The sequence below is a fragment of the Schistocerca serialis genome, chromosome 1 (genome assembly GCF_023864345.2).
Source record: "Schistocerca serialis cubense isolate TAMUIC-IGC-003099 chromosome 1, iqSchSeri2.2, whole genome shotgun sequence".
Taxonomy (NCBI): domain Eukaryota; kingdom Metazoa; phylum Arthropoda; class Insecta; order Orthoptera; family Acrididae; genus Schistocerca; species Schistocerca serialis.
In genome coordinates, this window is record NC_064638.1 from 1,046,606,957 (window position 1) to 1,046,619,199 (window position 12,243).

At 36.6% G+C, this 12,243-nt stretch overlaps 1 protein-coding gene across 1 annotated transcript in view; it reads left to right on the forward strand.

Moving 5' to 3' along the window:
* The window catches only part of LOC126458858 (UPF0602 protein C4orf47 homolog), a 166,734-nt gene that overhangs the window by 43,149 nt on the left and 111,342 nt on the right, over window positions 1-12,243 (forward strand). Inside the window, exon 4 of the mRNA XM_050095821.1 lies at window positions 8,126-8,299. Within this exon, the coding sequence (XP_049951778.1) occupies window positions 8,167-8,299 (133 nt within the window). The 5' untranslated portion in view covers window positions 8,126-8,166. The remainder of the gene's footprint in view (window positions 1-8,125; window positions 8,300-12,243) is intronic.

Sequence of the window (12,243 nt, forward strand, 5' to 3'; positions counted from 1 at the left end):
TGTGGAAGGGCACCTCCTTATGGCAATAGCTGATGAGATAATAATATGCAAACACCGTTATATGCAGATAAACATTTATTTGACACACAAGAGTACAAGAGGCAACTACCACCTATGATTGTTCAGTCCAAACTGGTGTCTTGGCCACAGAGATTCCACATCCCCAATCTGCAGTGCTGGCCAGTGATTCTCTTCATATCAATGTTTTGATGTCCTCACATGTGAATGGAACGAGAAAAAGCCCTAATAACTTTTACAGTGGGATGTAATCTCTGCCATGCCCTTCACTATGGTTCGCAGAGAATAGATGTGGATGTAGATATAAATGTGGAAGAAAATGGGGCTGAAAATGTGCAATATCACTACTCTTATCTTTAGATCAACACAGTGACAGATTCACTAAGGATGTAATACACTGAACTGAGCTGTGTGCTGACTCTATTTTATCTTGTTATCTAAGTGGACTCCAAAGAATTTTAGATAGTGTGTTTCATTTTGAGTGTGACAATTAATATCTACTACTGGCACTGTCGGTTCATTATTTCTGGTTTGAAACTGAGAGAGTAAGGCTTAAACTCTTAGCTATGAACCACCTGTAGGCCTGTTCAGCTATCATCTGAGCTGCATTTGCTAAAGTTGAGTTTGGACCCTTGATTAGTACGCATGTGTCATCAGCGAGCAATACAGTATTCAAAGTACTTTTGAAAGTAATTGGATAATTTATTTATTTCAGATGGGTATTACTGCAGGATATTTAAATATGTCAGAAAAGATGCCTAGAGCCATTGCTTGACTACAAAGATGGCTTAAGTTTAATCTTATCAAGTCAGCACAAGATTTTAATGTTGCACTTGAAAGACAACCATACCCAGGAGAATTAATATTTTTTAACAATCTGGCAAGTTTTGTGATCTCCTCAGGAGTTATATTTTTGAAACTAATGTCTGTTGGTGGTGCGTGCTATGTCTGCAGAAGTAAATCTAATGCTTCTGTATTTGGCTGTTTATTAATGGGTGAAACGTTTACTGTGACTTTGATGAAATAGTGAATTTGGTGGCCAAAGAATTGAAAGTGTCACCACTTGCACCAGTGCTATTTCCTGGGGCCTCAGTTTCATTTGGGTCACTATTTTTGTTTGATTCTCATATAGTAATGGTCTAAATTATGAGAGCTATCCAGAAAGTAACAGATGTATTGGTTTATCATGGCAATTGGCATGGCTACAACCATAATATTGGTGGCAAAACGTTCCTACACTCAGTACACATCCAGCAGTGGTAACGTGAGGTCTGTCTGTGCTACTTTGCATTCTGTGATGTTTTAAAATGTGTGCTGTGATAGAAAATGCCCCACTTGTGATGTCCACTCTGTGATTAGGTTTTTGTTGGCAAAAAACTGAAAACCAATTGAAATTTGTCACACACTGACAAAGTTAAGGTTGCTGGAAGCATTGAGGGTTTCGCATGGCAGGGGTTTATCACCCACCATACAACCTAGATTTCATGCTGAGCGACTACCACATCTTCCCAGCAATGAAGACATGGTTACTGCACAAGTCTTTCATACTGATGCTGAACTTTATGCCATTATAAAGCAGTGGCTGCAATTGTAAGTGGCAGATTTCTACAGAGCTGGGACTGAAAAACTTGTGCCATGGTATGGTAAGTGCCTCGATTTGAATGATGATTATGTAGAAAAAATAGCTTAAGAGTGTACCTTTAAAATGTATACCACAAAATTTGATTTTCTATGTCATTATTTTTTTAATTTCGAAACGTCTGTTAGTTGCTGGCCCTCAAATTTTTGCCTTATTCTTGGAGTGTTTTATTTTCTGAGTATAGCACAGAATTATGCATCAAACATTGGAACTCCAAGTAAGAATATCAACAATGTGGGAAAAGATAAATTGCTACTTACCATAAAGAAGACATGTTTTAAGTTGCAGACATGCACAAAGATTTTGACCCACAGCCTTCATCAGCAAGAAAGAAACAGAGGAACACACACTATTCATACACACAAACAACACACCTCATTCACACTTGACCATTAACGCCATGGCATTATGGCCCGAGCTGCTAGAGTTGGCAGTCATGTGTGAATGAGGTATGCTTGCTTGTGTGTATGAATGGTGTGTGTTTCTCTTTTGCTGGTGAAGGCTGTGGCCAAAAGCTTTGTGTAATTGTCTTTCGATAGCGCCTGTCTGCAACTTAACATGTCTTCTTCACGGTAAGCAACAATATATCTTTCGCACACAGAATTATGCATTTCATTTTAAATAACAGACTAGAGGATTTTACTATTTTGGTGGTAATGGAGTTTCAAATCTTGCCATCTGAATTATTTAGAGCTCTGTTTCCATGGTACAAGATACTTTAATACCATAAGTTTTGTAGCCCTTGTCATTCCTCCTGTTCAATTTTGTCCTTACTTGTTTTTGGGGAAAACAGGACTCAAAGTGCTGTAATAACTAAATTTACCACCAACACTGTCTGCTTTATAAATTTCTCTCCAGCGTTCTTTCCTTAGGTGCTCTTTTTTAGTACCATCTGACAGAAAATCAACATTAAAGTCTTCAAAACAACGATTCTCCTTTTAAGCTTGTAACCTTATTAAAACTGTTTCTAACTGCTTTGGGGAGCTTAAAATACTTTTTGTCTACAAACTTGTCACCACTGCAATCTTGTGTGTTCCCTGATCCACTCTCATGGCCCAGTAATCAAAAAGCTGTTAGAGACAACATTCTGTAACCTGAAGTACCTGAGACTTCAATCTTTTTTGTTGATTCTGCAGTAGTATGACATAGCTTGCATCCATCAACATTAATACATTCCGTTTCAGTGATTTACATGTTATTTTCTGATATGCTTATCAAGTTTACTGAAATTTTATCTGCCCTTCATTTCCCTGTGTGGATATGGTGGGCAGAAGGCATTAAATACCATTTTTTAAATGTCTTTGGCTTAGTTCACATTGCAGTATTTTGCAGTACTTTACATCTGTCATTTTCCAACTTTGTTGGGAAAAATGATGCTGTACTTTACCATTGTGATCAAGCACATCATACCATACCTGCTTCATAGAACCCTACTGTAATGGAACTATACATGGGCTTCATAGAACCCTACTGTAATGGAACTACACATGGGCACATCAGTAATATTAATAGCCATACCGTCAGTTCAACCACAATGGAGAGGTATCTGGGGAGAGGTCAAATTAACCTATGGTTTCTGAAGAGAGGCAGCAGTCTTTTCAATAGTTGCTTGGTCAAGAGTCTGGATGATTTACTGATTTACGCCCATCACGATAGTACAAGTTTATATGCTAAATAACTCTTCAGATGCTGAAGAGATTGAAAGAATGAATGATGAGATAAACTAATATTCAGATAGTTGAAGGAGATAGAAATTTAATTGTGATGGGTGACTGGAATTTGGTAGTAGGAGAAGTAGTCGGAGAACATGGACTGGGTAAAAGGAATGAAAGTAGAAGCCACATGGAAGAATTGTGCGCAGAGGATAACATTTGGTTTAAGAATCATTAAAGCAAGGTTTTATGTGAGACCTGAAGACTTTATAAGGTTTTAGACCAATTATGTAATGGTAAAACAAACATTTAGAAGCCAGATTTTAAACTGTAAGATATTTGCAAGGGCAGGCATGGACTCTGAGCATAGTTTATTGATTATGAAGTGCAGACTAAAACTGGAGAAATTGCACAATTAAGGAGATGGTGCCTGGATAAATTGGAGGAGCTATGATCTGTTTAGGGATTCAGAAGGAGCGTTAGCCATTGTTGAGCTGAAACAGGTGAAAGGAATACAATAGGAAATGAATGGATAGCTTTGAGAGATGAAATACAATAGGTAACAGAGAATCACATACGTGGAAAGAAATGGCCCAGCAGAAACTTATGGATAACTCACAAGACATTAAATATAATTAATGAAAGGAGGAAGTACAAAAATGCAGTAAATGAAGCAGGCAAAAGGGAATACTGATATATAAAAAAATGAGATTGACAGAGTGTGAAAAATGACTAAGCAGGAATGGGTAAAATAAATATGCAAGGCTGTAAAGTATGTGTAACTAGGGGAAAGATAGATGTGGTCCATTTGAAAATTAAAGAGATCTTTGGAGAAGCAACTGTATGAACATGAAGAGACCAGATGTGGCTAACCAGTGCTGAGCAAAGAAGGGAAAGCCAAATGGTAGATGGAATGTGTAGAGGATCTATTACAAGGGGATCAAAATTTAGGGCAATATTATAGAAAGAGAAGAAGTAGTACAAGAAATGTATTCAAAATTGTGAATATGATCAGACTCCAACTACACAAGATTTCCACATTACACCTCCGGTCATCTTAATGACCCCAGCCATCTGAGCACACCTCCCGAACTGAGTCATATGTCCATATGACACTAAGAGTCTATATCCTACACTTGCACAATTCTGTGATTCTCACACAAGGAGAGACTTATAATTACTGCCATGGCTGAGTCTTGGCATGAAATACTATATTGCAGTGCCCTTGTTTTTACAATGTACTCTGCAATGTCCTTCAGCCATGTGTTTATGTCTGAAGGAACAGGTGTTGCTGCGGTCAACAGCTATATAAAATACAAGAAACGTATTCACAAATTGTGAATATGATCAGACACCAGCTGCACACTACATTGGCGAAAATGAAAATTTGTGCTTGACTGGGACCTGAAATCAGATTTCTGCTTTACGCATCAATTGCCTTAACCACCTCTGCCATACTAGTTGCAGAGTACATCATAAAAACACATGCACTGCAATATGGTATTTCATGCCAAGACAAGGGGGCAACAATAATTACAAGTCTCTCACCATGTGGGAATAACAGGAATTGTGTGAGCACAAGACATGGACGTATGGTGACATATGGAAATTTGGATTGGTCCTGGAGGTGAGCTCGAATGGCGGAGGAGGTTAAGGTGACCTGTCCCATAAAGCCGAAAATCCAGCTTCGAGTCCCAGTCCACCACAAATTTTTACAAGTACACTGTGCAGCTGGAGTCTGATCAATTTTGAATAGCAAACACATTTCTTGTATTTAATGTAGCTGTTGATCGCAGCTTTGCCTGTTCCTTCAAACATTCCAAACATTCGTGTATGTCTGAAGGGCTTTGCAGAGTACATCACAAAAACACAGGCACTGCAATATAGAATTTCATGCCAAGACAAGACCACAACAATATTCATAAGTCCCTCCCTGTATGCGAATCACAGCACTGGTGTGAATGCAGAATGTAGACACAAGGTGACATAGGGAAGTTTAGGTCGATCCTAGAGGCATGCTCAGATGGATGAGGTGGTTAAGGCAACATTCACATAAAGCAGGAAATCTGAAGGACATTGCAGAGTACATTGTAAAAACCACAGGCATTGCAATATGCTAATAAGAAGAAGTAGTAGGTGAATGTGACGTGGGAGATATGGTAATGTGAGAAAATCTGGCAGAGTGCTGAAAAAAGTGAGTGGAGGCAAGTCCCCTGGAGTGGATGCCACTTCCTCTTAATTACTGAAATCCTTGAGAGAGCAGACCATGACAAAATTATTCCACCTGGTGTGAAAGATTATGAAACAAGTGAAGTACCCTCAGACTTCAATAAGAATGTAATGATTTTAGTGCTAAAAACGGCGTTTAGTTACAGTTGTGAAAACTACCAAACCATATGTTTAATAAGTCATTGTTGCAAAATATTGACATGGATTATTTACATAAGAAAGGAAAAACTCCTAGAAGTCAATCTTGTGGAAGACCATATTGGCTTCTCGAGAAATGTAGAACATGTAAAGCAATATTTACCTTACAACTTATCTTAGAAGATAGGGTGAAGAAAGGCGAACCAACGTTTATAGCATTTTCATGGTTAGAGAAAGATTCTACAATGTGGACTGGATTACACTCTGAAATTTTCAATTCAATTCAATTCAATTTTTATTATCACATAACATGTCTTATACAATCAAAGATTGTGACATAGGTGACTTGTCAGTTTTTACACTATATATAACAATACTAAAAATACAATAAACTAATAATATACATGGTGTAACATCTTCAAAGAGGTATTTTAATTACAATTATAATGCATTGTTACCATTCATGAAATCTTCTACACTATAGTAACATTTATCTTTCAGATATTTTTCCAGGTCTCTTTTGGTGCCTTTTACATTTGGGTCATCCATATCTTTCCATATTTTATTTACAAATTTCATGCCCATATAGTATGGGGTTTTTTCATATGATTTTAAACGGTGGGTAGGTAACATGTAGCTCGTTCTATGTCTTGTATCATATTGATGCAAGAAGAAGTTGCCCTCAAAAAGTTGTGGGTTTCTTTTCGTGAAAGTGAGAGTTTCATAGATGTATATGCTTGGAATGCTCATTAGATCCAGTTTTACAAATAAAGGTTTGCAATGTTGCTTTGGTTTTGCTCCCACCATTGCCCGGATGATTCTTTTTTGTAGTCTAAAAGCTCCAAGTAAATTTGTTTTTTCAGATCCCCAGAAAATTATACTATACCTAATGACTGAAACAAAATATGCATTATATACAGTTTTTCTTACAGCTAAATCAGTAATACTATACAAGATATTCATAATATATACAAGGCTATTCAGTCGACCCAGTATGTTGTCCACATGGCGACTCCATAACAGGTTTTTATTGACTAACACGCCAAGGAATTTGACACAGTCTGCAGTCTCTAATTTTTTGTCCATATACCTTATTTCACTTATAGACTGTGCAGATTGTTTTGTGGTAAGAAGATAAAATACAGAAAGCAAAAGGTTATTTAGAACTTGTATAGAAACCAAACTGCAGTTGTTAGAGTCAAATTATGTGTAAAGAAAGCAGTTGTTGTGAAAAGAATGAGATGGGGTTGTAGTCTATCAGTGATGTTATTGACTCTGTACACTGAACAAGCAGTACAGGAAAAAGGAGAAATTTGGAAAGGGAATTATAATTCAGAGAGAAAAAATAAAAAAAACCTTGAGGTTTGTTGATAACATTGTAATTCTGTCAAAAACTGCTAAGGACTAGGGAGAGCAGCTGAAAGAAATGGACAGTGTCTTAAAAAGAGATTGTAGGATGAACATCAATAGAAGTAAAACAAAGCTAATGGAATATAGTCAAGATAAATCAAAGAGTAGCCGATGAGTTTTGTTATTTGGGGAGCAAAAACTGATGACATATGAAGTAAGGAATGGCAAGACAAGCACCTCTAAAAAATAGGAATTTGTTAACATCAAATGTAAATTAAAGTGTTAGGAAATGTACCATGAAGGTATTTTTTGTAGTGTAGCCTCATATTCAACTCAAGTGTGGATGACTGGCGATTCAGACAAAAGCACATAAAAGCTTTTGAAATGTGGCACTATACAAGAAAGCTAAATATTAGATGCATATATTGAATAACAAATTGATTGAATTGAGGAAGAAAGAAAGTTAAGCCACAACCTGATTAAAGGAAAGGAGCAGTTCATAGGACTCATCTTAAGGTGTCAAGGAATTGTCAGTTTGGTAATGGAAGGAAGTGCAGGGGGTGAAAAGTGCATAGGAAAACCAGTGCTTGAATACAGTATGCAAATTAAAGTGGGTGTAGATTACCATAGTTATTCTGAGATAAAGAGGCTTGCACAAAATACACTAACATGGAGAGCCACATCAAATCAATCTTTGAACTGCAGACCACAATAACAAATTCATGAGGATGGTGGTAAATTATGATTTTGTGCTCAGACATGAGGAAAATATAGTTTTATGAATTTGCAGATTACTTTTTAATCACTCAGTGTATTGCCGAGAGAGCAATTAATTTTATTAGTGTTCTATGTAAAATATGATTTTGTATATTTTCCTGAACTTGGAATAGTTTCTGGTGAGGGCACATAAAGTTATTAGAAGTGTGATCCATAACTTACTTTCCTGGATTTCTTACTTCTGTAACAATATATAATGTGCTATTTTGTTTGGATACATTAAATGTCAATTATTGTAACTTTATTTTAAACTGAATACAAGAGTGTTTTTATGTGAGAATGTACTTTTGTGATAAGAAATAAGTGTCTAATTTTTTTACAGGTCATTTTACTTAGTTTTCCACCATCACAGAAGAAAACAAGATGCCGAAACAAAAGCAGAAACAAAAAACTGCAGACATTGGCTTTCACTATGGAAGGACCGATCTGGAACGTATTGGTTTATTTGCAGAAATGAGTTATCTCCATGGAATGGGCTATACTCGGCCTTATGTCAGTAAGGAAAAAAGGCAAAAGTAGATCTAGCTTTTTGTTATAGTGTGTTAAGAATAATATCAACTACCACCAATGAATAAATAAATTTAAAATGCAAAGAAAAGTCAGAATATAATAATAAAATATCATTTAATTTTTCAGTAATAAAAAGATTGTTTTAAAATAGAATGAATAACTTTGCAAACAATTTTTTCACAGTGAAAATGGATGATGAATACAAATGCCATTTTTAAAAAGTTCCTTTATTAGAACTTCTGCAAAATGACAATGTAATCCAGACATTTTGGAAACTGTGATTCAATTTGTTGTTGTCTTTTTAGACGGAGGAGGATCTCTTGAGCAATCTGGACTTGTCTGTTTGCTGGATACAAGTGCTGTATGGCTCAGAGTCCACCCATGAAATTGGCTTGACGAAGAATTTCATCTTTTCCAGTAGTCTCAAGATTACACTTATCTCTGTCACAGATAGTGAATTCGTATATAAAGTTGGTATTTAAGATATGATTTAGGAAACCACAGAAGAGTCAAAGTTGCCCCTATGCAACCCTTATCAGTATTGTCTTGCATGGAGCATTGGTATTGATGTAGTATGTTAGTGGTCATGTGTGTGTGAATTGTGAATCTGTGTTTGTTTCTCATCTGATGAAGGATTTTCTCTGAAAGGTGATATTTTCTAACAGTCTAATTTTAAATGCGGCTGTCTGCTGCTCTAATACCTTCTCTGTGTGGTGAACAGCTATGTTATCTTAATTCGTATTTTGAGTCTACTCCAGATTTTACATTGTTTAAAACATTATTTCATAAATATAAATCAGAGAACAGTCTCTCCTGTACTCCAGTACACACAAAATAACTCTGAGAATCCTAAGCACTGAAATGGCAGTCATTTCAACCCTAAGGACATACTGATATCTCCTCCACCCCAAGTATCACCAAATTTTGCTTCCCATCAGCATAATATGTCTCCTTAACTAAGATATCTTCCATGTCAACACACTTTTGTATCTCAGTTTAGTGTGTTATCATGATCCATAACTTTTATGAACAGTTTCTTCAGAAAAATCTCAATCTAATCGGGGATGTGTGACATCATTTACTTACAACTGATACCAACAAAAAATTACTAATTGGATATGTTCAGTAGTACAGGGGCCATGTACAGAGGAGACAGGGACCAGAGAGAACTCAGGGCACTACATCCATCACCCAAACAACAAGTTTGTAGGGTTGTATTCCGTTGAAACTGAAACTGAGTGAATGAGTCGCATTTGACCCATCGGGAAGTATGCTAAGTCCTGTATCAGGGGGAATTGAACACATAAGGTAAGTGCCTATTACTCATCGGCAGTTCAAATGTTCAGTGAATAATGTTATCCCTTAGGGAAACAGCAGCAAGGATGGGAAGCATCACCTTGTGCACTAGATGCATGCCTTGAGCCCTCATTCAACATGTTGAAGAAGTCATACTATCAGCCCTGAAGGAACAAGGTGCAACAAGCTACAGACTGAGGCTCACATTGGAATAAACAGTGCCTGTCTTCTGGCATCAGGAGTTGTATTTGGATTATTTGAATAACGAGTAGAGAGAATTGAGGATATCAGTTATGCTCACAGAATTTTGACGAAGACCTGCCCCTTTGGTTTTGAGGAGAGCAGAAGGTTGGATATAGTAACTTCTAGGGCCCTCTGATATGATAGGCTGTGATTTCTTGGACTTGTGCCATAGGGTTGAGAATTATATAGTCCCCTTAAATAGTTCAGAGATGTACACTGCACATCACAGGCTGCTACCTAGGTGACAAGATTGTGTATGGAGTGCATACATTTCTTTTTTTAGCTTAGGAAGCTGACCATTAAATCCAGATACTGATAGCCAAAGGAAACCCTGAAGTGTTAGTATAAATCCACAAGATATGGCCCCACACACATGAAGTGATTAACAATAAATTTTTAGAGTTTGAATCAGAAAACAGTCATTCATAAAACCAGTGTTCTGAGATAACTTCAGTCTCAGAATGTAAAGTGTTACTGCAGCTAAAACAAAAGAATCCTGATCATTCAATAGGATGCCAGTTTTACATATACTCTTAGAGGAGAAAAAAATTAAGGAGACATCAAAAAGAGGTATGAAGGTGCAGAGTTAGGGATTTCTTCACATAAATATATTCTTTTGTTGTTGTTGTGATCATCAGTCCAATGCCTAGTTTGATGCAGATGTCCACATTAGTCTATGCTGACCAAGCCTCTTCATCTCTAAATAACTACTGCAACCTACATACATTTGAACCTGCTTACTGTGCTCATGTCTAGAACTTCCACTACAATTCTTCCTCCCCCCCCCCCCCCCCTCCCCCCCACACACATATACCTTTCTTGGTACCAAACTGACTAGTCTTTGGTGTCTTAAGTATGTGTCCTGTAAACTGATATCTCCTTTTAGTCAAATTGTGTCAAAAATTTCTTTTTTCCCTAAATCGTTCAGTTCCTCCTCATTAGTTATTGATCTACACATCTGATCTCCAGAATTCTCCTGTAGTACCGCATTTGAAAGGATTTTATTTTATTCTTTTCTGAACTGTTGTCATCTATGTCCTATTTCTGCACAAGGCTACATTCCAGAGAAACACCTTTAGAAAAGATTTCTTGATATTTAAATTTATGTTAGATGTTAATAACTTTCTCTTTTTCAAGAATGCTTTTCACACTATTGGCAGTCTACTTTACTCATTATTAGTTACTTGCTGCCAAAATAGCAAAAATAACCTACTACTTCTAATGTCTCATTTCCTACTCTAATTTCCTAATTTAATTACATTCCATGACCCTTTTGTGCCCCTGGAAATGTTGTACAGTTTAATTTTTAGTTATGAAATCTCTGTCTTACCTTTATATAATCAATCCAGAACCTTCCAGTGTCTCCAGGTCTCTTCCAATACACTGCCATCTTTCAAGATTTTTAAATCAATGTTAGAAACGATTAAATTATGCTTTCCTTCAGCCTATGTCCTCCTGCTGTTTTCGCTTCTCTTCCCTTTCTTGTGATTGAATTAAAATTGTTCATCTCAATTAAATTTTCACTCTCCTTACTTACTGAATAGTTTCTTTAGTCTCATCACACCTTATTTCAATCTCTTCATCAGTTGCAGAGCTAGTTGACACATCAACTAAAAGGTGACAACAAAGTCCCACTGCTCTTTATAATAATCAACAGAAACCTCTAAATTTAAATAAATAATGTGCAAAATAGTTCTTTAAAGAAGTTTTAATGAGATTTGAACCATTACTTGTCCAAAGGGTGAGTTGTGCACTGTCATTCACATGGCAAAGGTTAACACACCACCAGGTTTTATGAGACATGTTATGGGGCACTGCTGGTGTAGCTCAGGCGAAAGCTTGTTGCACAGCATCTTTCAGGCCATCAGTTTTGCTGTAACAGTTTTATGAAGTGATAACCTGTATTATCCCTTATAGCAAACATAACATGTGTTGAGGTCAGGGCTTCATGGTAACTTGCTCCCACACCACTTGCAATATTTACTATGGGAGTTCATAAAGGGTATCAGTTCATAAAACCATTATGACACCACATACATACCGAAATATGTTTTGCAACAAGCTTTCACCCAAATTACACAAACAATTCTCTGAATAATGTCACACAGAACCTGACGGCGAATTACCTTGTGCCATATGAATGACCATGTACAACTAATCCTTTAGACAAGTAATGGTTCATATCTTATGAAAAAATGTTATTTATTGAAATTTAGAGGCTCATGTTCATTATTATAGGGGATAATGGTTCTTTGAGACCACCCTGTACTATGGTGGTTGTTGGCTTCCTTTCTTTCTTGGATATGATAAAGCATTCACTATGTTGTTCATAGAAGCTTACCTACATTCTTATTTTCTTATTCATTATTAGACCTACTCCTGCATTACCGA